Source organism: Branchiostoma belcheri, unplaced genomic scaffold (assembly GCF_001625305.1).
Source record: "Branchiostoma belcheri isolate BF01 breed outbred unplaced genomic scaffold, Haploidv18h27 scaffold72, whole genome shotgun sequence".
Taxonomy (NCBI): Eukaryota; Metazoa; Chordata; class Leptocardii; order Amphioxiformes; family Branchiostomatidae; genus Branchiostoma; species Branchiostoma belcheri.
This window is the reverse complement of record NW_017804376.1, coordinates 917,976-943,122: the sequence shown is the minus strand read 5'-3', so window position 1 is coordinate 943,122 and position 25,147 is coordinate 917,976. Positions and strand designations below refer to the sequence as shown.

Sequence of the window (25,147 nt, the reverse complement as noted above, 5' to 3'; positions counted from 1 at the left end):
AGAAAAAAAAACATTTTGTCTGGGTATTTTTTTTTTGAGAATCATTTCAATGTCTTTTGCACACCTTTTGTGCCATTGTCTTGCTCTACCAGTTCTTTAGAGACAGATTGAATGATGCAATTTTTGCCCTACTTCCCCCAAAAATCTTTTGAATGGAATGGCCCACATTTCTCATAATTCTCTAAGAGTGTTTAATTTCCACCTTGTTTTTATTAGATGATGTTGTAGTGTGCTTTTAACGCAATATTTCGAGCCCTGTCTATCCTGGAGAAGAAACAGTTAGTAATGACATTTTCCTGCCAATAATTTGGCCGTGCCGATTTGATCACACGCTTCTTTAGACTCGAAAATCAATCCCAGTGATTTATCAAGCTATTGTCTCTGTCTGAAAATGAGCCGGGGAGGTCAGAATGATTGTTAATTCAGTAACACTACACTGTGATATATTTGTTAATCAATTAAGCAAAGCCTTACATGCATACATCTTGTATGCTGTTCTAGAAATTTCAAAGCTAAAGAAAGGGGAGTCCTCCATTCATGTGAGCAAAAAAATTTAACCAAGTAAATTCTTTTTCTACTACATTTGTCAAGTTTTAACCTTTTTCGGATGAAGATGGGCTTCCTCCACCCATAATATACTTTTAATCATTGCCCCGCCTCCTTGGTTAGTGAGAAGTTGAAAGTGATTAGCACCTAACTGTCAATGTATTGTTCTTTCCCTCCCTGTCCAGCCCTCTAAGTTATAATCACATGAAAGCCAAGTGATTAAATCAGCATGGCCAAATGTACCTGTAATTCTGTCTCTACACAATTCTTAGTTGTTCAGAGCTTTGTCACTCAATAATGTTCATCATGTATGAAGAGAATTGGACACTGCGGTCTACATTACAGATATATTTCTTGTATGTATAAGACAAGGATGAGCATCTTTATGTGAGTCCCTTCGTTTCTTTAAATGATCGGCTGTTTGAAGTGCCTCTAGTGTTGGCAGACGTGATATCAGCCACGTACGTTAAGATGGAGTTATAGCAAACAAACGCTTCCGAAAGAAAAGCAAGGGCCCATTGCCAGCATAGTTCACAAGTGATACATTTATTTTGGGTTAGATCATCGGTGGCCACCTGCTATGAATGGAGGAATGCTACAAGGGTTTCGTACGGGCCAGTTGAAATGTCTGACTTCTTGGCACCACCAGTTTTTAAACTTTAAAAGCTGTGTTATTTTTGGGAGAGTTGCAGTCGTAACTCAAATCTTGTTACTTACCAGTACGGAAGTATTGTTTGGGGTGGCTGTTCATGTGCTACATGGGTTTCTGTATCTGTCCAGATAGTAGGTTGACAGCACATGGGTGGGGGTAAAATTGATAGTTAGAATAACAGAGGGTGATGACAGAATCTGGCTGAGATCCAGACATGGGGGAATTCAGGAAGCCAAGTACTTCCCGTCTCAAATTTCTTGTGTTTGGAAGGTTTTGAAAGTCGTGTCCATGTGGTCCTTATAACTTAAATGGCCGACAAATTTCTGCTCCTTTTCATCCTAATTACATTTCCTTGAGAGGTAGAGTTTGAAGCTACTGTACATGTGCACTGTTGGCTCAGATTTCATTGAGAGTAACCTAGAATCAGGGAAAAGTGGACCAGAGGGCCCACAAACGTTTAGGCACATCTGGAACAAACCACGAGCGCTGTGTGCCCAGCATGTGTCTGACCCTTCTAATTCCACAGGAAATCTGTATTCCAGAGAGAGAGAGTGAAAAAATACATCCCTGTTCACCTAATCTTGACCTCATAGATGCTAAACCCGTGACACTGATTCATGTTCCATTTTATGATCGCAAAGGTGATGACTATAAGTTTAACTTGGCTGGAATAGTTGGATACTTTAGCTAGCTCCTGCCAGGACTTTGAGAGGTTGATAGGTGACAGTCGAGGCTTTATCTGGCCTCCTATGCAGACTTCTTGTATTGGCAGCATTTTGTCTTGGCTAAGATAGGGTTTTGCATTGGCTAAGATTCTCTAATACAGCAGAAGGACTTAGTTATGCCACGGAGGGAGTTTATATGCCTCCAAGAACGATATTCTCTCTCTGTGGATACCTCTCTCACCCCGAACAAGATGGTAAAAATCCACTCAAGCCACTCTTAGACAAATGCTGCCCTGCCAAAGGTCTGTCGAGGAGGCTACTAGTAGTTTATCCACAGCTGTGGTCTTCACCTATCTTTTAAGGGGTCAGCGAAAGTATGTTGGGAAGAATTGGAAATATCTGTCTTTAAAGTCAGGGTCAGCCTTGTTGCAGCACTGGATCGGTAGGACGGAGGTTAGATTATAACTTAAGTCCCTTGGCCACAGAGATCAGAAAATAGGAAGGGCAGAGGAGTTTGTATCTGATCCTTTTATCTGGCAGAAGTGTTTAGAGGAATGAGGTCAGACTATAGGGCTGTTGATAGACATGTAAGGCGGATCTGTCTGACCTAGTGATTTTCTACACAGCTTAGGGTCGATAAAACTGGTCCTCCTGAAGCTTCAATATCAGCTGATAGTAGATTGTGTTTAGTAAAAGTGGCAGGGGTGAACTTGATGCTGTAAGAGAGCTCTTCGAGTCTCTGTCTGCCATGATGGCCATTTATACTTTCAAATGGGGTCACCACTGTGCTTGACTATCCAAGGGATTCGGACCAAGAAAAATTGTTTCCAAATTGCTGGTGAAAATTTTTCTTGCTTTGTACCAGACTGAATCTTTTCAAAATCTGATTTTGAAGCCATTCATCTTTTTACTAAGTTTTAGGTCAAGGTCAGTCCTGCTGCTAAGATGTAGGCTTTAACGAGTTCCAAAGGAGATGTTAGGACGTAAAGCTTGGTTCTTTGCAACCAAGAAAATGACCCTGTTCCACCAAGACATTTATGTAGAGCCAAGGAAGTAGTCATTGGTTAGACCTGTATGATACTAACAGTTCCTTGGCTTTGTGTTCTGTAATCATCGATCATGCTTCACAAAACTGCTGTGTCATCCATAGTCCCCTTATCTGTCCCAACTATCCTGTTACAAGATTTGCCCAATTACACCAAGCTATTACATGCTGTAATGTCCCCATTCCATTGTTAAACCTTTATCATTTGTGTAGCTAGCTCGCTTTTAAAGTGATAGGTATGTTTGCCCTGTAGGAGGATTGGCCTGGTAACTTGGTGCTTAGCAGCACACAATCTGTATGTAAGGCCACACCAATTTAATTTGTTGGTTCTCGGATTCGCCTCTTCGTTTTTTTCTGATTTGCAAAAAAAAAAAATTGATTCTGGTCCTGAATCAACTAAAAAATGCTCATGTTTTGCCCCCAACAGTTGAGGTCCTTTTCTTCCTAGTTGTTACAGTTTTCCCATCTATCATTGCAGTGGTTTGATTAAAAGTTCAGAATTCAGTGTTTTAATTTTAACCCGGCCTTTTATGTTGACTTCATGGCTCATTTCGTAGCATTTAAGCCTATAATACTATTAATAGGATGCCTAGACCTGTTTTCATTTTTATTTTTTTTCGCCCTGTCGCTTCATATTTTTTCTGAATAAATCCGAGAACCAACAAATTAAATTGGTGTGGCCTAACCCTCGAGGTATGCTTGATTGTGTAGCAGAAAGATTGATAACACAGTTTTTATTGGCCATCACAAGAACATAGCAACACTTTCCTATGCCACTCAGGGGTATTTGCTCACTGGGTCATATGAAAAGGTAGGAAAACATTACTTTGATTTTCTATTTTTGACGGACAGTTTTACATCAGTAAGGCTGAGGTAGCCAGGCATTATCAACAAAAGGCTTGTACTAAGTGCTAAGTCTAAGGAAATCTCTCCCCTGTGCATCAAAACATTTTGCCAACATAGAGAATCTTAGCTTCTTGGAGATTACACATTTCTCTGAGCAAGAAGAATTTCATCATGGAAATGGTTTAAATGCAACAAGGCTCCCATATAGCTCAATGTCTAAGCCTATATTGCTACACTAACTACTAATGCTTGAGTTGGGAATCTATTCAAAAAGTCTGTCAGAAAGTAGGAAATGCAAAATGATAACACAAAAATGAAAATGTTTTATGGACATGCAGCCACTTTCTCATTGGTTGAACCAATAATTGCCATCCTCTCATTGGTTGAACTGAGTCTGGGTATTGGTCAATAGGCTTGGTAAAGAGCTTGGTGGAAAACCACTGCACATGGCTGAATTTGTTCCCATCATTATAGTCTTCTCATGCTTTGTGAGGTGAAAAACACCTGGAGATTTGTCCTACAACCTAATTTCATTCTTCCGTGACATTTTCCAGTTGTTGCATTATATTACATCAAACAGTTTTATGCTTTACAATTGTAAACTCATTGAAGCACTGAATATTTGCTATAACAATATTGCATTGTTGCCAGCATACAGTTATTTTCTTGTCAAATATATGGCCATAACTCATAAATCCAATTTTGCGAACGATCATTTAGCCGTCTTTATTTTGTGTAAAGTCATTGTCAAAAGTTGAATGTGTATGTCAACAGTGGTAAAGGTCAGATATGAACCGTGTGAAACTATCAACCATTCGCTTGTTCTGTGTGCTTGCAGGCATTGTATCCTTCAACAAATGGAAAAGCAATGATTTCTTTCAATATGGGCACAATCGTTCTAACATCTGTCATGCTGGTGAAAGGAAAGTTTGACCTCGATTTGAACCCTCAGTGTGGTTACAAGGGCGGCCCTGTCTGCTCGTAAAGCTGTGGAAAGGTCGCGCGGCCCTGAAAAACTCCTCATTCCGCCTCCAGGCACAAGTGAGAACAAAATGAAAGGGCAACCTCAGGCGCTCTGGGAGCAGGTTTTCATGAATTTCTTCCCAAGCAAAACCTTCATTTTGACAGACTATAGGCAATGCAATTGTTGGGAAAAAAAAGAAAAATTGAATCATCAAAGCCTGTTGTTAAGATGTAAAGGATTAGATGTTTGAAGAAAAGTTGGATCACTATAGCCTGTTTTAACACCGGTTCAACCTCCCTGCTGCCTAAACATATTGCAACATGTAGCCCAGTAAAAATTTGGTGCCAAAGGGCTTTAAGAGTTCAATTGACCTTAGCAGGCCATACAAAGGCTAATTATATTAAAAACTTACGTTTGAAGGCCAATTTGATTTCAGAAAAAAAAGACCAGACCACCCAATTTGATCAGCCAGTTTAAATTACTTCAAATTTATTCTCGCACATATTTTGCAAGGGATTAAAAAGCAGCTTAGAAGTCAGAAGTCGTCAGGTTTGGCTATTCCTGCACTGCCCACAAACATTGGAGGTTTGGTGTGACAGGGCATCCTGGGACAGAGAGGCAAACAGTGTCCCTGAAGTGGAGCAGACTTGAGGGCTTTATTGAGAGACCACCAGGGGCATTCCCTGCTGTCAGGGTGACAGGCTTTTTCCCACAGACCAGAGCACTAAATACCTCTGTCTGTGATCTGTAGGAGTGGGGACTTCAAGGTTACTAGTAATCCCTTTAAAAGTGCTGATTCGATCAATGTCATACATTTTCCCCATCTTACAATCTCAGAAAACAATCTCAGAAAAAGTTCACAAAGTAACTTAGTTTTCAAAATAGTGTTACATGAAAGGGCAGTTTTTACAACCTATAATGTTAATCCTTCCATTTGGCTCCGGCTTGCTGCATGTTTTTGCTAATCTTCAAGCAGATCTTTTGGTAGCAAAGTTCTAACCAACTGTCAAGACACTATCAAATTGTCCAATTGGCCACTATTGCCACTGAAAGATCTGCTTGGAGATTATGCTTTTGAGTCATTTCGTACTATATGTCTATTCCGGTCTCCCTGTGGATTCAAAGAAATATAAAAAGCTCATCTCTTGAAGAACTCAATGTACAAAATGATGAAAAACATGGCTTGAAACAACCTTGATGCTACATTTGCTTGGATATTAGGAAGTCTAGATCTCCTTCCTAGCTGTTCCCCTCATGTATGTCCACGATGTATGCCTTCATCACGTTTGAAACGTCTGACACCACTCCAGTCTGGAGACCTTTGCTGTTCCACTTGTCGTACATCATAGGAAAGAATGTAGATCTGTTTGTGCTGTCAGTGACTATGCACCAGTCCAGCTTGTCTCCCATCTGGTGTTTCTGTTCCCTCTTGTAACATAGTCGCTCTAGTAAGCAGAACCAAGTCTTTGTGTCCAAAACAGTCACTACTGTAGACCCATGTTTTGAGCTGTACGTCTCTGCTGGTGTTAGATATCAGTGAAATGGACTCTTTGTACCAGTTGCTGAGATCCAATGTTAATGGCTCTGTTATCAGAGAAGCATAGAAAGTCTTCTGATCAAGTGTTGAAAGGAAAAGAACTTGAAAGCAGGGCAACTTGTCTGACAGAGCGCAATGCTTGCTCACTGGTATTTGACATTGTTGATTAGAACTTTAGAAGGCTCATTTCCTTTGACTTTGACCCAACTCGTGCACTTGACTCACTTCAAAAAACACCTGTCAAGAAGTTTCCCCTTGTTTCGTTTTACTGTAGCTTATCATTTTCCAAACAGCCTGGCTCATAGCTAGAGTACATGTAAGTATAAAGGAATTCTACAAAAATATGTTGCATATCATTGATGATATTGACATCTTTTTAGGCTTACTCTATAGCTACATGTACATAGCTCCCTGAGAATTGACTTGTCTCCCATACCACCTGCCCCATTCCCCATAGGCTAAATGTTTTTGAGCCTGGTTATCTTCATTGCATGTTTGTGTGCTTCTTGTCTGGTCTGAAGGGCCCAACTGACACCCATACTTGCTTCTGGGTTATTTCAAGTACCAGAACAAGTCAGGAAAACAACTGGAAGGGGTAAGATGGGCTTGAGGATGGCTGACAGAGTGTTTACACAAGTCAGCCACCGGGATATAATGTTACCCAAACCTTGAAGCATGACTGCATGCATCAACTGCTACTGTTGTGGTCGCACAATTTATGCAGTTGACTTGGAATTCTGAAACAAAACATTTCATGAAACGCAACACAATTTTTTAAAATTCCTTCTAATGTTTCTGGTACAGTAATCAATTAACCTACAGTGACAATGAAAGGGGCTTTTGGTAAAAGACTAATATTGAGGCATCCAGTATAAGTCAAAACTTTCAAATCAAAAAGGATAGATAAAAGAAGAAGTACAGCTCTTCATAGAATGCTTGAATTCTCTGCCAAATTGTCTTGTTCATCATTTTGTTTTTGCCAAATTGAACAAATTGTTTCTGTGTTAAATGCTGGAACGGTACATTTGTGAATCAATGTATATTACATTACTGTCCAGGAGTACATCGCTAGACTGGCTCGTACATCATGATAAAAGGCTCATTGGCTGACCTTTTGTATAGAGTCTTGAATCCATTTCTTTTGTATTGAGAGGGTCGCAAGAAAAATGGAAAAAATCATACCCTTTATGATGTCTTTATGGTTGTGTAATGCAGTGTATAATATGGTATAAGTAGTTAATCTTTTTAAAAATAAATAGTACGGTATTACACAAAATTGAACTGACAACATCATACACAGTGTCTTGTAGTCTACATGTATACAAATTACTACGTAATACTTCCAAAGGTAAAATTTTTTTTTCATACAACATTTGTGATCCATTTGCAACCAAGTCTCCTTTACCATCATTCTGTGTTTCTCAAACTTGCCCCAGGTTTTCCCTGTCTTGTCTCAGTACTGAGGAAATAAAATTACCTAATTTATCTCAATGTTTAATTCATCATTAACATTTAAACAATGCAAATTGAAAATCCTTTTTCCAAATCCTGTCTACAAGATAATTTTACTATGATCATAAATGCCAGGATAAGAAATTGGACATATCAAATTGCACAGTAGCTGATTAAACATTTGTGCAGGGAGTAGTGCTGCATACCTAAACCCAATTTTAGGTTCAGGTCCGGATTCAAGTCCAGAGGTTTAGGTTCAGTTCAGGACTTGTAAGTCCGGACCTAAACCCATGGCATATACAATATTGCATGTTGACAACCCTGCAATGTTGTCTGGGTGAAACTTTGGCCACATAACATGGAGGCCAATACTTGACGATGCTCGATGGCAATGTTTTCTTCATTTTGCAGCAAAGATTTTGCAATGTACGGAAGGTTTTAGGTGGTTTGGAAAGAAAAGGGGTATGTGAAATGGTCTTTTATGGTAATAAGTCCGGACTTGGTTCTTGACTTTTAGTTTTTTTTGGACTTGAACCTAAACATTCTTACAAGTCCGGATCCAAGTCCAGTGAACCGGTATGCAGCACTAGCAGGGAGTTGATATCAGTAGCTGAAGACGTTGTTGTGACGGCTTAGTAGCTAGATGTAGTATTTCCCCTGCACCCATCTGTGTTGATCCCCCATCGCCCCTGACATAGCTGGCATAGCAGGACTGGTGTAAGCTTAGCATAGTCTGTGGACATCCACACTATGAAAACACACACAAGGGCCACACATCCTCATGCCTGCAACATGTTCTAAATACATCCAGCTAAGGCCTGAGAGACACAGGATGGCCATCATTTCATCATCACATGAGAGCCAGTGTCTTTACACGTCTGTGTTAAAAATTAAGCCTTTGAACAGTCAACAGGAAACATTTAAACTACTGATTGGTTGTCCTTGTTTCCTTTGCATCATAGAATTTGTCCCATTCTGTAGATGGAAGGCAATGTCTTTAGACGTCTGTGTTAAAAATTAAGACTTTGAACAGTGGACAGGAACATTTCAACTATATATGTCGATTGACTGTTGTCATTTCCTTTGCATCATAGACGTTTAATCTGTCCCATTCTGTTGATGATCGTCATTTCATCATCTCATGGAGGCAGTGTCTTCATACGTCTGTGTTAAGAATCAAGTCTTTGAACAGTGGACAGGAACATTTCAACTATGTCAATTAGCTGCTTAGTTTCCCTCGTGTTGCATCATTTTAATCTGTCCCATTCTGTAGTCTAGCATAGGCAAACAATCATTGCCTTAAATCGTGCGGACCTCAACGTTTTCAAGTTCTTGAAACACTTGTTAAACAGCAGTCGGCCACCAGACAGTGGGTATTAAATGCTTACGCCAGTCCTGTTTGCTTTTATAGGATGATGTGTATGTGTTGGGGATTAGTGTCTGCAGTTATGTAACACATCCTGCGTCTGGGAGCAAGGTCACGGTCGGCAGGACCCGCTGTGCCAAACATGGTCCCAGGCTATAGATAGGACTTACTGGTTAAAGTCATGTGTCCTCATGGGGGAACAACCAAGACTGAATTCTACAAGGTCTGATGTATCCCTCGATCTGAGTGTATAATTTAAGGCACACAGTCATGCATTTGCAGGCCTGAATTTGAAAAAAATTCAGTGTTTCCCAGTCTATATAGTACCACTGGCTAAAGTCATGCATATACATGTATGATACTGTGTGTCCTCATGGGGGGACAACCAAGACTGAATTCTACAAGGTCTGGTGTATTCCTCCTCTTGGTGCAAAGGCAGACTTGAGGCGTAGGGAAAAATTGTGTTCCAAATTCTCATTTTTCCTTATTTCAGAGTTTGGATGAAGTTTCTTTGACCACCCAAAAAAAGGCTTTAGCAGGTTTTTGCTACATTGTACTTGTACTCACCAGGAAAACGAAAACACAGCATTCTTTCCCTGGAATCCCACATTTTGTAAGTAAGGGTGGAATGCCTGCAAATGAATTGGTGAAAATTATCAGAACATACGGCTGATAGAGATTTGCTTTGCCAGATACCTGTTAAACCTGTTCGGTCCACTACCACTCAACACACGCAATTAGATATATGGGCATCAGTGCAGACAGAGATTGATAGAAAAACTCACAAGTCACTCACTAAGGCCACACCAATTTAATTTGTTGGTTCTCAGATTCGCCTCTTCGTTTTTTTCTGATTTGCAAAAAAAAAAATATATGATTCTGGTCCTGAATCAACTGAAAAATGCTCATGTTTTGCCCCCCAACAGTTGAGGAAAGTCCTTTTCTTCCTAGTTGTTACAGTTATCCCATCTATCAATGCAGTGGTTTGATTAAAAGTTCAAAATTCATTGTTTAAATATTAACACAACCTTTTGTGTTGACTTCATGGCTCCTATCATAGCATTTGGGGCTATAATAGGATGCCTAAACCTGTTTTTATTTTTATTTTTTTTCGCCCTGTCGCTTCATGTTTTTTCTGACAATCCGAGAACCAACAAATTAAATTGGTGTGGCCTAATCATCTGCAGCACCTGCCTTTTGATGTCGCCTCCATTAGTCCGCTTCCAATTGACTGATTGCTGGCCATTAACATACTGTCCATTTACTGGAGTACTCACTGAAATTCCAATTTGTCCTTTTTGTAAGATATCAAACTCTCAGGCTTGTTGCTGACCTTATCTATTTTTGTTTGTCTGTTTGTTTGTTCTTTATCAAAGGCCTATAAGTCTACCTTGTACGCTGTACTCTGTGGAAGTTGGAGTTGTGAGTACTGTATAAGACCAGGCACACTGCCATGAATGTGTGTTTGTGTTGGTCAAGTTACACTGGTCAAACATGTCAGTGCTGCACCAATGTCTGGTAAACATGAAGGACAAATAGAGTGCAAATACTTCTTTTCCAATCATACTTTTGGCACATAAGGACCACGTGGACTTGTCTTATACCATGACTGGGTGCCATCCAACTGTTTATACCAGGATATTCCTGGGAAATAACTTCTGAACCAGTGAGGAAGTCTTGTCTTTTGAATTTGAGCTGAAACTTTTACTTTTTAAGGAACACAGCTCTTGGGTTGATGTATCTATTCAATGAAATGATCGTGTCTCCTTAATTACATTTAACAGCCTGCTACCATCATTGCATTTTCAGGATGAAACCCTTGTAGCATCCTCCTTGTATGACTTGATTTGCAATTTTGACTTCTGTTCACATTGTGCTATGTTGCAGACTAGGAACAAAAAAGATTCTAACTCAACAACGAAAATCTATCAGCATTTTACAAAGTACACTGTAAACAACATATGCAAGAATGTTCTAAAGGGAAAAAATTGTTAAATACTGGTAAAACGAATTAAAGAGAATAAGCATTAAATGTCTTAACTATATCCTTCACATATCTTTAGTAATTTGGCCCTAAAAGTCTCTATTTTTCCCCGACCCAATTGAAATGGAGTGATTGGGGCCGGAGATGCTCTCTGATCTGGAAAACCTTGAGTCTTATTTGAGTGGAAAGCTGTAATAAGAGATGGGGAAATGGAAGAAGTACAGTACAGTACTAAATCAAAGTGTTGTACACATGTTGTACCTTTGAATTGATGTCGCTGGTGGTTCATTTTCTATCATTTTAATGAGAGTTAAGTGTTGTTAAGGACATATAGTTAACAATGATTAGTATAGTACTTTAGAAGAGAATCACGACTTGGATTGTGTGTAAGGATTGAGGGTAATGAGGTAAAAATGTCTTTGAAATGACAGTATTTTGTATGATTTTGAAAAATCCTTGAGATTTTAATCACATTGTTGAAGTGACAATGTCACTTAAGAAAAATTCAGAATTGTTCTAGTAATTGAGAGGAGGGTATAAGGCATATTCCACCTTTATTTTCTTGCATTGAATTGTTTCTATCAGTGTTATAAATGCCCCCTCCCCTTCTAGAACAATCACTGAATCACAAGTCTTTGATGTTGTGAATTGTTTAATTATTATCCCGATCTCGTTGGACCGTGACACTAACTGTACAGGGTTGATGCCTGAGGACAGGCATCATTGCTTGTTTGCTGCTAAAGAGCTACCAGACTGTTTGTTATTGCCAAATCCCTCCAACAACTGTGTAAATATCACCAGGGCGGCTTTGGGTCAAATTTGTTGGAGCCACCATGACTTCTTTGGAACACGCCGGGAAAAAAATGTGTTTGCAAGGGATGGATAAAATTCCAAAATATTCAGAAGTTTAAAAGTGATCTGATGGCTTGCCAAGAAAAAGGTTAAACATAAAGCATTTTACCTCAGGCACATTTTGATCAACTATTGCACAAAATGGACTTAAGTTTGGAACAAAGAAGTTGGAAAACAACAAATTGACTTGAAGTTGCCCTTTTAGCCCAAGAATGGTACCGTTTATTTTTCCAATGGAAGAGAGTTGAGTCTAGAACCTGTGCAACACAGGCCCACTGAATGTTCATCTGTTAAAGTTAAGTTTGTATTCAGAAGAAGGCTTACTGTGAGCCTGGATGCAAGACTATGTCCCCAGTGACTGCAAATGTAGGTTGAAGAGTTAACTGGACAGGTTTTCATGTTATTTTTACATTACAGAAATACACTGTTATACTAATGCTTGGTACATGTTGAATTCTCTACATTTGTTAAGTACAATTCTGTTGTATATTGATATCATATCAACTGTTCCATGAATGTATTATATAGAGCGGACGTTTTAGCAGTAGAGGTAGAAAGTGTATCCTAGCTTAATTAGCCCTTAGCGTTTTTGCATGCAGTGAAGGGTAACGAAGCGTGCAATTTACTGTAGTGCACAAGAATCTTACAGTGAAAATAATGATTTGTCGAAAGCTTGTTTTTGTATTGCGAAGTGTACTGCGACACAAATTGTCACCACAAACCATGATAGCTCTGTAAAATGGTTGACAGCATATTAATAAACTTGAAAGCACAAGGCTGCAGACTCTGAGTTGTTAATGAATGAATTATGACCTGTGTTGTTGTAATTAATAACATACATTGTACCATTCCACTAAGGCCATGTTGATTTGATTATATGGATGACATCCGCGCGCGCATGAATTTTCGGCCGTTTCCAAAAAAAAAAAAAGTTTTCAACCATACTGTAAATTGTACAAAACAGTTGCAAAATGAGCAAAAATAAACCGTAAGTTACAAAAAATAAGAAAAAAAACTATACCAATGTCGTAGAATGCCAAAATCAAAGGAAAAAAGACGAAATTGTAAGGAAATGAACTTGAAGATTAGATTATTCGCCAAACCATATTCTGTCCCATTTGTTCAACCCTCATGACCACGTAGATTTCATAATGAAAACAACTTTTTTTTGCAAAACTTTTTTTTTATTCGCACGCGCGCATCAGTTTTGGGGCTCCCGGAGGATGTCATCCATATAATCAAATCAACATGGCCTAACAAGTAGTCAGTGGAAATTGCAATTGGGCTCAGCCAAAAAATAAGGAGCTAAGTAATTAGTTAAAGAATAATATCACTTTGTGCTTTCTATGAGAATTTGTATTGATTTTTAATATTGCTTTGTTCCTAAGGCCACACCAATTTAATTTCTTGGTTAATGGATTTTTCTAGAAAAATAATGGAGCGGGCGGGCGAAAAATAAATAAAAATAAAAACAGCCCTAGGCATCCTATTATGGCCCAAAATGGTACGATAGGAGTCATCAAGTCAACACACCAGGCTGGTTCAAAATTTAAACAATGAATTTTGAACTTTTATTGATACCATTGCATTGAAAGATGGAACAACTGTAACAACTACGATGTAAAGGACTGTTATCAACTGTTCAGGGCAAAAGATGAGCATTTTGCAGTTGATTCTGAATTTTTATTTTTATTTGCAAATCAGAAAAAAATGAAGCGGCGAATCTGTTAACCAAGAAATTGAATTTGTGTGGCCTAAGGGCTGAATATTAGACATAAAATTTTAATCTACAAGAAGGAAACATTGAAATACAATGCCAAACAAGTCGAGAAACCCAGAGATTTTATTTCTGATGCCAAAGTTCAAACATTTCACTGACACATCTCCAAAGACATTTTGTGCAGTCCGATCTAGTGTGAAATCACCGTGACACACAATTACATACATGGAAAAAACATTAAAAGTCGTGAAAAATACCCATAAAATCATTGTTTATACAAGTTGATCACAAACATTTGGCAAAATTGTACACAACTTACACTGGACTCTGTGACCTAGTAGTTCACAACATGTATTATGTAAAAACACTTGCTTAGAGTAATCCATAACAACAGTGACAACAAACACAAACTGCAGCCAAAACCTTGAACTCAAGACAACCTCACACATTACTGACAACCTATACACCACTTTATATGGTACTATCCATGTTAAAATGTCCTCAAAATGTTGCCACTGTCAGGTATACCGGTAAATAATCACTGCATTCAGAATAGACTTTTTTCATTACAATGTATTTTTAAAAGTCTTAATTGGCCAAAGAAAGTTGAATTGTCCAAAAACCATGAACCATATCAGATGGACGTTTCATTTTAGGACAAGTGTTTTTTTTTTATTCCAGAGAATTTTCAAATCCCTTGAACCTAACTCATAGTCACAGATTCACAATCAATTCTTCCATCTATCTAGGTTAAAAGCAAATAAGCTGGAATATCAAGAAAATAACAATATAACATTCAGCATCTAAAAAATAAAATTCATACACAAAATAAAAACGGCATTCTTAAAAACTTCTTTAAAAGATACCACAACTCTTGGTTCCAGAACACATACTGCAAGTAAGCAGCCTAAATACAGGCCACAACAAAAATACCATCAATTCTTTTTCATGTTATGATATGTACATCAAGCCATATATGATTGATCAAACAAAAAATTTGCCACAAAAAGGCTTTAAGTGATAAGATATGTGAGAAAAATATACAGAGAAGTACCATAAAATATACAAAAAATACTCAAACAGAGCCAGAAATAAAAGCAGCAGTTTAAAACTGAACACTTGTCCCTCAATTTAAGATTTAATTTCATGTCCAGCATGAAGAAAATGACAATAATTGTGGGTTTTTTGTGATCATCTTAAATTTAGAGAAAAGAAAGAGGCAAACTTACATGTACGTGAAAAATAAAACCTCTTCTCTGAAAACTGACTTCACTCACTCCAAAGTTCAAAAGGACGGACTTTCATCAAAATCTGACAACTGGTCAACTGAAATGTCGACACAACTTGTCACATACATTTATTACCAACATCTGAGTCCTGTGTAGATATTCTATCACTAACATGTGCACATACATGTATCAAAGTACATGTACCCAAAAACGCCTTACAAACAACACTTACTTTCAAAATACACTTCTTATAAAACACACGGTTCTACAATTTGTAAGACCACAGGTACAGAAGTCCTAGAAGAAATCATTATTATAATAATTATGTACACCATCAGTTCTAACTAGCAGCATTAAGACTTCACCTACCTGACTGTTGCTATAAACCTATTAACAACAAAAATAAAAGCAGCATGGTCATAGCAACAGTATCATACACTAGCAAACTTAAAAACAAAACAATTACATGTATATGCAAGGGTTGAAAAAAAAGCGCTTTGAGAAGTTTGATTTTGAATTTGGAACTGAGTTTTAACTTTATCAGGACTTTAACTTTATCAGGACTATTCCATTTCAAAAGTTGGGTGGTCAGTCAAAAATTATTCTTGCCTCTTTTAATACCTGGACAAAATCTTTTGAGGATCGGCCAACATTTTTGACAGAGTAGTCGTAAGTAGAAAGAACATACACCTTTTCTTTCAACCAGTGCATTTATCTGTATAAAATAACACTAAAAACTTCTGACATAGGTGCAATAATCTTTCAAATATGACAGCCATATTATCAAGCAGTACCTCCTACCAGGCAGATACCATTGGCAGAGGGGGGTTTTTAAGCTTGTGTTTCTTCATCCAGGTCCTCAGTGCTATCACTCTCCTCAGTGCTGGAGGGTGCAGACCCCCTCCTGCTGCCTCTGTTTGGTTCCTTCTGTTGCTGCACTCTGCTTGATCTCCAGATAGAGGGGCCCTTAAAAAGGTTACATTACATCAAATGACCTGTTTACCTAGCCTTTGCAGATCTTAATCTAAACATTGTTTAAAGCTTAGAATCTAGTGATTATGTCCCTACTGTACTTGGTGACAGTGAGTTCCACTCTATGACAGTTCTAGGAAAAAATAGTTGATAACTCTGGTAATTGAAGGAATGACTATTTCTTGCTCTTGTTCATCATTCAAAGTTCATGTTTTTGTAGTAACAGTTTTTACAATAGACTTACTGTATTGGCCACACTATCATTGTTACCATACATTGTACTATGTACAACTGTCAAGCAATAAAGTACATCCATCCATCCATCCATCCATCCATCCACCACCCACCCACCCATCCATCCATCCATCCATCCATCCATCCATCCATCCATGAAAATGGATGGAATATGTAGAAAGATTTAGCGAGAGCATCAGTATTACCTGCCAGTCACTCTTGACAAAGGCCATGATGCAGTGCAGGTTGCCTCCCGTCTTGCGGGTTTTCCTGGTCTGCAGCCCGAGGTGAAGCCGCCTGATGTCCAGGTACGTCGGATTCTGGCAGTTCAAGTCTGTGGAGATGTCGCTCCATCTGCGGGGTGGGAGGGGGGCGTCGTGAACTCTCAGCACATTTCAACAAACTTTCACAACGTCTATTTTTCTGACACTTTACAAAAAGAAATAATTCAAGGAAGGGCTCATTTCTGACCCTTCAAAATTATGAATGAAAGCATACACTGAGCTAAAACATGTTTTCTTGTTAAATAAAATGTGGATTTGATTTCACAGTCTGTGGTTCTAATTCACTGTAGGATGAACTTAGAAGTAGGTGTTTGCTGTGTTTTAAATTTGCAGTTGCATGACTGAATACAGACTAACAGTACAATTTGTCATGAATTGCATTGCACAGGTCAACAAAAAAACACAGATTTGAAAATAAAACCTCAGAGTCTGCACTTGACTAGTAGTCTAGAATAAAAAACACCCTCTGACCTTTCCCTCAATATTTTCCACAGATGGCTATAAGACCATGAATGAAGCCTGTACAAATGGTAACTGCCTGGCAAATGGATACTGCCTGGCCAATTTGATACTGTTACAGTATTAAATTTATTTTTGTACTCTGCAGCCACTGAAAGATTTTCTTGGAAATGTTGCAACCCTGAGTAGAGTCTGTAGTCACCTGATACAGTGGAGACCTGGGTGTTTCCTGCTGGGATCACCAATCAGCAGCCACGTCTCTACTTCATCCTGGAGCAGGTCAGCTCTGCGAACAGGGAAAACAGTTAACCTCCAGCAAGCCAAGGGACACATAAAACACTTCTCACAAGTGTCTACTGCTGGAGGTGTTATTCTTCTGTAATTTGATTTCTTAAAATTGAAATGACTTGCAACTTCAAGAAACATCTAAACTTGAAAAGGATTGAAGTCAGAAGTTATTCCACAATGTTAATTGGTCGGCAATTACAAACAAAACGTACTGAAGAAGTGTAAAATTTGTATGCTATTGCTATACGTACATGTATGACAAACGAAAATTTATTATATAACAGCTTACCACAGTGACTGCCGTTATGTGCTTACCAAGGGAAATTATTCATGTCCAATATATTGTACATACCTGTACAACAAGGTTCCCCTATTCAACACCCAACAATGTGAAAACCCTGGACTTGCTGTACTGTTGTTGAAAAAGAACATCTAGCCAACCTGATAAACTTATTCACGTCTAACCTTCTGATGACGGGGAACAACATATACGATAAACCAGATACATGTGTAGTGAGTGTGAGTGAATGTGACTGCACACACCTGTAAGCATGAGCTGACTTTGTGTGCAATGCTAGGGATTAGTGCTTCATGTCCAGATACATTGTAACTATTATACACACCTGTAAGCATGAGCTGCTTTAAGAGGCACGTCTTCATACCCAACAGGACAGAAATAGTGGTTCTGGCAGTGGTAAATAAACGTCGTGTTGTCGTCACGCAAACCGTTCTTCACATTCGCGAGCGCCGTCTCGTCCGTGGTGCCCATGGTTCGCCCCTTGCCGTGCGGCTTGTAGAGGTAGTAAGCCCTCCCGCGCACGCCGTAGTGGTTGTTCAGGAGGGTAAACCACCTCATGAGGGTGGAGTTTCCGGTGAATGGTCCGAAGCGGATCTCGCCGAACGGGGGTTTGAAGCCCAGGACTGTCAGGGCTTCTTCCTGGGTGATTGGTCTGTGACTGGCAAGAGAAAAAAGAAACTGATCTCAATCTTCTGATGAATGAACAGTTTTAGCTCCCTGAAGAGCTATTTTTTCGCTGATCGTGACTGAAAAAACATACATTATATCCAGTACATACACTCAGGTTCATTGTACATGTACAAATTTTACCTGCCCCACTCAAAATTTAGGATCACACTAAAAACTGTTTGGAAACCATTGCCATTATTGTTTATTTCTTATTAGGCCACACTGACTTAATTTTATGGATGACATCTTCGCGTATTGATTTTCACCTGACACAGTGTTTTCCTGTACCAGTTGCCACCATGAATATATACTAGTAGTGAACATGTCCACTTTTCTCAGACAGTGAAATTTTGCTACCGTGAACATACAGTGGCTTACAGTGTATCATTCTATTCATTCTGTGCACGTTTCGCTGTTGCATTTGGCAGGGTCGGCAGAACTTTTGTGTCTCAGGTGGGAGTCCAAAGTGCAAACTAGTACTGTTAAATGATTTCAAGATTGTGGAGTCAGCGTAACTTGACGATTTTGATGAAGATTCCAGTCCAACCACCCGCTGAGCCTGGTATATATATCGCTGCCAATCCATACAGTGACGAAAATTTGCCCCGGCAGTCGACAAGCTCACGATCCTACCACCAGCTTTTCAAAATGGCTCTGATAGGGCTACTTTCTGTAACCATTGTCGTCTGTAGCTTGTTACACAATGGCGTATCATCAGCGGTGGAAGAGAAAAATGAAGAGGAATCCTGTTCTCGACAGCTGAACCAGAACATCACGGTTGTGGCCGCGCCTGGGCCCGCCGGACCGAAAGGTAAGAAAATGACAGCTACAGCAACCAAGGCCTGGTATCCTTACCATGGGGACCTCTAGTCTCGACTAGGCCTTTCTACAGGAATACGGATTGTTACAGTAGAATTCGGCAAAAAAGAGAGTAAAATTGGCCATTGGAGTCCGGACACGGGAAGGTTGTTTACTTCCCTTCGGCGGTCAGTCAAACCCCAAGGCGGCCAAAATCAGTCAGTCTGGTAGAGACAAAGTTACCTCCCCTGTGTCTGTAAGGCACTGGGAGTGTTGCCCTCCCACCCAGGCCCATCAGTGCACGCCGCAAAATTTTTTTTACGGGATTGGTTTCAAATTCAACTGATTGGAAAGGCCAGCTAGAAAAAAAGGTTGTCAGAAATACAGGCCTATCCATGCTCAGATCAGTAGGGCTGGGGCCAAAAAAACACTCATAAGTCCATTGATGCAATATGGAGAATGACCAATGCGGCCTGTGTAGCAATCTCCTTTGCGCGCGCGTGTGTGTGTGTGTGTGTGTGTGTGTGTGTGTGTGTGCGCGCACGCGTGGGTGTGGGTGGGTGGGTGTTTGTATGTGTGTGTGTGTATGGGGGGGGGAATAATGCGTTGTTTTTATTTGCTTATTTCTCATGGCATATTTTTCCTCTGCTCTCGACTCGTTACTAGATTTCACCTGTTTGTGCGTTCGCAGGTCCCGCCGGTATGCCAGGGGAGGCAGGTGTGAGAGGCGCGCCAGGTAAGCTGGGCCCGGTCGGACCGAGGGGGGAGCGGGGACACAAGGGTGAGCAGGGACCGGCCGGTGAGAAAGGAGCACCCGGGACCAGCCCACCTGCCCCGCCTGTCGTAGCATTTTCCGTGGCGCGAACGGGTACCCTTAACCAGCCGTCGTCCAACATGGTACTGACGTATGACGTCATCCTTAGCAACGAGGGCGCGGCGTACAACGTGGGGACGGGCAAGTTTGTGGCGACGGTCGGAGGCGTCTACTTCTTCACGTTTACTGGGATGACACTATACAGCTCCTCCAGCAGTGCTGCCCGTATGTACTATCTCCGCCTGATGAAGAATGGGGAGATGATGGTCAGCCTACACGAGCACAACGGGGGGCAAAACCAGTACCAGTCCAGCAGTAACAGCGCCATCCTGCACCTACTTCCCCGGGACGAGGTTTGGGTGCAGCTGAACAGCGGCCGCGCTCTGTACAGCGACAGCGACAGATACCTGACGTTTTCCGGGTTTCTCATTCACGCGGACTGAATCAGTCACGTCTGTTGGCACAGGCCTCACATTTTTGTCCCGAACAATGGATATACTGTCCCAACCTGTTTTTTGGGGAAGTATTGTAATGATTGACTTCAACTTGAAGTCAATACTTTTGCTTTTTTTCAACCCCAGGTACACTATAATTGCAGTGTAGACAGGAAATTCCGGGGGACTTTTCCGAAAAGTTGGGACGTGTGCCTGATAAACAAAAGAAGGGCTGACATTCTGATGTTGATTATTTTGCTATTGTCCCAAAAAAGTCTTTTTAATCGCCCCAGCCTAAATTTTAGTGGTCAGTTGACATCGGATGAATAGGACAACCTTTAATTTTGAGCCCTGTGGCAGGCAATTTTTTTAGTAGCAGGATTTTCAGCAAGGTTATGACAGAACCGGCGGTTATCAACAAGCACTTACGATCCAAGACAACGATCTCCGTCACAAGGACAATAACCTAAAAAAATTGGGTGCACAAAAATTTTTGGGGTGCACCATAGAAAACAAAATAAGAAAAATGTCAGCAAAAGCTAATTATGTTTCATAATAAAATTCTAAAGAAAAGTAGTACGTCAGTTATAATATTTTTCTGATACTTGGATTTTAAGAATATGCTGTAATGCAGCTGTATACATGTACTACTATACATTTAACATGTTGACATACGTAAATCTACGAAAATATGCCGGCTTGTCGTAAAAGTCACTATGTACTACTGCAATTCACAATTATATTGTACATCTACCAGCTTTATGCCTGTGGTTAAGCCGCGTTTTTTTGTCTGGACTTTTTTATTCACCCACACGCACTAGTTTGGGTGTCTTAAGAGGATGTCATCCATAAAATTAAGTGGCATTACTAGTATTTCTTATAGTTCGTGGGTTGTAACATACGTTAAATAAAAATCCACATGATATACATGTAAACATAATTTTATATATAGGTTATGTACAGGTAGACATCAGAAATGATCGGCCTGTGACTGGGTAGAAAAAAAAGAAGAAAATGATGCTTGCGCATTGATTTTCACCTGTTCTAAAAAAAAAATTGACTCCTCCGAGGCTCTGGCCTGGGTGCCATCCTCCGTAGTCCATGGTAGCCAGCAACAGTAGGGAGCTGGTGGTAACTACGGAGGACAGCACCCAGGCTGCCAAAGCTCCACAGCTCATCAAATCATCCTGTGCACGTTTCGCTGTTGCATTTGGCAGGGTTGGCAGAACTTTTGTATCCCAGGTGGGAGATTTTCCCCGTCAGTTGACAAGCTGTGCTACCACCAAGTCTAAGCTTTTCAAAATGGCTATGATGGGGCTACTTTCTGTAACCATTGTCGTCTGTAGTTTGCTATACAACGGCGTATCATCAGCGGTGGAAGAGAAAAATGAAGAGGGATCCTGTTCCCGACAGCTCAACCAGAACATCACGGTTGTGGCCGCACCCGGACCCGTCGGACCGAAAGGGGACACGGGACCGAAAGGTATGAAAATGACAGCTACAGCAACCATGGCCTGCCCTGGTATCCTTACCATGCAAAAGAACCTGTAGCCTCCATCAGGCCTTTGCAGCAATCTCCTTTAGCAGGCTCTCTGACAGGGGCTTCTGTGTATGTGTGTGTGTGTGTGTGTGTGTGTGTGTGTGTGTCAATGTGTGTGTGTGTGGGGGGGGGGATTCTTATGGCATATCACTTTTATTTATACTCTGCTCTAGCTAGTACTAGATTTTACCAGTTTGTGCGTTTGCAGGTCCCCCCGGCATGCCAGGGAAGGCAGGCGTGAGGGGCCCACCAGGCAGGCTCGGCCCGGTTGGACCAAGGGGGGAGCGGGGGGACAAGGGTGAACGGGGACCAGCCGGTGAGAAGGGAGCACCTGGGACCAGCCCACCTGGCCGGCGCCTGCCTGTCGTGGCGTTTTCCGTGGCGCGAACGGGCGGACTTAACCGGACATTGTCCAGCACAGTCCTGACGTATGACGTCATCCTTAGCAACGAGGGAGAAGCATACAACGAGGAGACGGGCAAGTTTGCGACAATGGTCGGAGGCGTCTACTTCTTCACGTTTACCGGGATGCACCCAAACACGCCCGGCAGCCACTATCGTCTCCACCTGATGAAGAATGGCGAGAAGATGGTCGGTCTGCACGAGCACAACGGGCCGCAAAACCAGCACCAGTCCAGCAGTAACAGCGCCATCCTGCACCTACTTCCCCGCGACGAGGTTTGGGTGGAGCTGGACAGTGACCGCTCTCTGTACAGCGACGACGACAGATACCTGACGTTTTCCGGGTTTCTCATTCACGCAGACTGAAACAGGACGATTTTTTGTAGCAGGCTTTTCAGCAAGGTTTTGATGAGCACCTACATGTATGACTCAAGACAACGATCTCTGTCACAAGGACAAATATAACCATACAAGTGAATACTAGAAGTTATCTAAGCAACTGAATAGATCATCTGGATCAGTATTGGCCACTTGGGCTCAAAATTTATTGTTGGGAATTGGTAATATTGTTGCACCCATTTTACAGGGTGCACCATATCAAATAAAATAAACAGCGAGCAGATTATTATTGGAATGAGCAGAGCACTTTGGACTAATGCCTCTGACCATTTACAGCTTAGAGGTACATATCCAATATTTTGTCAAAAACTTCTCTGTTACATAGCGGATCATAATGACCCCCAGTGGGGGTCTTCACGCTTCGTTAAAAATTGAAAAATCTCAATATTTTAGACGAAATCTTGAGATCTTATGAGACAATATTGAGATTTTTTATGACAATCTCCAGATCTTTCCGAAAATCTTATGATGAAAAGAAAAGGTCCCAAGATCTTTCCAATGTTTTCAAAGTATCTTGAGATTTTTCCAAAGCATCTCGAGATGCTTTAAGAAATATCAAGCTTTTTAAAGCAATCTTGAAAAAACGTGAGATCTTTTAAACAATCTTGATATTTCTTAAAGCATCTCGAGATGCTTTGGAAAAATCTCAAGATACTTTGAAAACATTTGGAAAGATCTTGAGACCTTTCGTTTTCATCTCAAGATTTTCTGAAAGATCTGGAGATTGTCATGAACAATCTCAAGATTGTCTTATAAGATCTCAAGATTTCGTCTAAAATATTGAGATCTTTAGAATGAATCTTGAGATTTTTCAATTTTTAACGAAGCGTGAAGACCCCCACTGGGGGTCATTATGATCCGCTATGTAACAGAGAAGTTTGTGACAAAATATTGGATATGTACCTCTAAGCTGCAAATAGTCAGAGGCATTAGTCCAAAGTGCTCTGCTCATTCCAATAATAATCTGCTCGGTGTTAATAATATTTATTCAATACTATAAATTGATATGAAAATCAGCTCCAAGGAAATTTTACTACTAACACAGTCACTGCAATGTGCAACATCCCCGCCAATGAACAGCAAAGTTCTAATTAAAACATTTCTCCGATGCTTTAAGATAGTTGTTGCTCATACATGCCGCAAAAGGCCAGCATATGAGGGCTTGTCGTAAAAGTCGTTATGTACTACTGCAGTTCACAATTATATTATACATGTACCAGCTTTATATTCCTGTGGTTTAGTTGCATTTTTTTGGGGGGGGGGATTTTTTTTTATTCGCCCGCACGCACTAGTTTGGATGTCTTCAGAATCAGAGGATGTCTTCAATAAAATTAAGTCAGTGTGGCCTTACTAGTATTTCTTTTAGTTCGTGGGTTGTAACAGTCAATGCATTAAATAAAAATCCACATACACCTGTAAACACAATGTACATACATGTATATATAGGTTAGGTACAGGTAGACATCAGAAATACATGTATCTGCATAGCTCCAATTTTACCTGCACTGACCTGCATATACCCAGTACATGGGCCAGTGCAAGTTAGGTGCAGGTAGACATCAGAAATACCTGCACAACAGCAGAACGTACTGCACCTGCGCAAAACCCGTAATGTATCATGCATAACACTTCGGCAGAACGTCTCATATACGGTCATATTCGCGTATATAAGGTTAACATCCCGTCTGTAGTTTCCATGTTATGTCGGAAAACATATCGTCTGTAACAGGCAAAATTCTGATGCAACGTTGACCAAAAAATCCAACGAAAATTGGATGCTTAGCGCAGGCGCAGTACGTTCTGCCGACGTGCAACCTGCACCAACCTGCATACATGCAGGTGGAATTTTCAGCCCTGAATTCGGTGTAATGTTAGACAGGAAGGATGGATGAAGTGAGATGAAACAATCCATCAGATTGGTCACACTAACTTGAACACATCCAGCTCCTTCAGGCTTGTAAACATGAACAGATGGCAACGTAGCAGATCATTGAATCATGATTTGCGAGGAAGAAAAAAAAAAGAAAGATAAACTAACCTGCCACCCCCCAGTGTGCTGAATAGGAAGTTCCAGCATGAGACGAGAGAGGATATGCCACATGACTTCTGGTACTGGGGTCGGCTCATGCAGTACCTACAGTAGGGGGGAGCAGGGTTACAAAAAATAGGTAAGTGGATTTATAGTAATGAGTTATACTGAGGTTATGTGTCTGAATGTACATCAATAGCACTTTTAGCAGATGCATTGAAAACTCCTAATTTTGTTGCAGTTTTGCTCCCCTGGAAATTCAAATCTTGACCCTCAAACACTTAGATTTCCCACATTTTAGAGGGCCAAATTTTGCTGAAAGACTAAGCTTAGTACTGTATGACATCACTTTCCATATCTTTACACACCATCAAAGATGACAAACTGGGCAACATGTTTCTCTGTCAAGAGCAGCAAAATTCTGTCAAATGATGGAAAGACAGACGCTGGCTAGAACACTGATGAACTTAGACAAACCTTCGATTATGAAACATAGTGTTCTTACCTTTTTACCATTACAAAGAAACAAGAAGAAACCAAATTTACTCAGTTGTACATAGTTTAACTTGACAATTTACATTGTAACGTTATCTGTATTCTATTCTTTTTTGTGACCTGTACTTAACCCAACGGGTATATGTGTACAATAGATGTCTTCATTCATTTTAT

The 25,147-nt window shown here is 40.4% G+C and overlaps 3 protein-coding genes across 3 annotated transcripts in view; 2 read left to right on the top strand and 1 right to left on the bottom strand.

Annotated features, from left to right (window-relative positions):
• Nucleotides 1-15,483: 15,483 nt before the first annotated feature.
• LOC109484984 overlaps nt 15,484-25,147 on the bottom strand; it is a 12,516-nt gene continuing 2,852 nt past the window's right edge. Inside the window, exons 4-9 of the mRNA XM_019788357.1 lie at nt 24,864-24,879; nt 24,488-24,583; nt 17,719-18,051; nt 17,010-17,093; nt 16,271-16,418; nt 15,484-15,824 (exon numbers count right to left, since the gene is read on the bottom strand). Coding sequence (XP_019643916.1) covers nt 15,690-15,824; nt 16,271-16,418; nt 17,010-17,093; nt 17,719-18,051; nt 24,488-24,583; nt 24,864-24,879 — 812 coding nt within the window. The 3' untranslated portion in view covers nt 15,484-15,689. The remainder of the gene's footprint in view (nt 15,825-16,270; nt 16,419-17,009; nt 17,094-17,718; nt 18,052-24,487; nt 24,584-24,863; nt 24,880-25,147) is intronic.
• Nucleotides 18,492-20,117, top strand: LOC109485022 (complement C1q-like protein 3). Its single transcript, XM_019788413.1, has 2 exons — nt 18,492-18,873; nt 19,552-20,117. Exons 1-2 carry the CDS (start codon nt 18,549-18,551, stop codon nt 20,115-20,117), a joined length of 891 nt encoding a protein of 296 aa, XP_019643972.1. The 5' UTR covers nt 18,492-18,548.
• LOC109485026 (complement C1q-like protein 3) lies at nt 21,277-22,635 on the top strand. The gene is made up of 2 exons (XM_019788420.1): nt 21,277-21,591; nt 21,857-22,635. The coding sequence occupies exons 1-2, from the start codon at nt 21,411-21,413 to the stop codon at nt 22,414-22,416; spliced, it is 741 nt and encodes a 246-aa protein (XP_019643979.1). The 5' UTR covers nt 21,277-21,410; the 3' UTR covers nt 22,417-22,635.

What these genes read in the sequence shown, in the direction of transcription:
- LOC109485022 (XM_019788413.1), top strand. Translation starts at nt 18,549, where the DNA reads ATGATTTCAAGATTGTGGAGTCAGCGTAACTTGACGATTTTGATGAAG. An exon ending in TGGGCCCGCCGGACCGAAAG is followed by an intron (nt 18,874 to 19,551) that starts GTAAGAAAATGA and finishes GTGCGTTCGCAG; the next exon opens with GTCCCGCCGGTATGCCAGGG.
- LOC109485026 (XM_019788420.1), top strand. Translation starts at nt 21,411, where the DNA reads ATGGCTATGATGGGGCTACTTTCTGTAACCATTGTCGTCTGTAGTTTG. An exon ending in AGGGGACACGGGACCGAAAG is followed by an intron (nt 21,592 to 21,856) that starts GTATGAAAATGA and finishes GTGCGTTTGCAG; the next exon opens with GTCCCCCCGGCATGCCAGGG.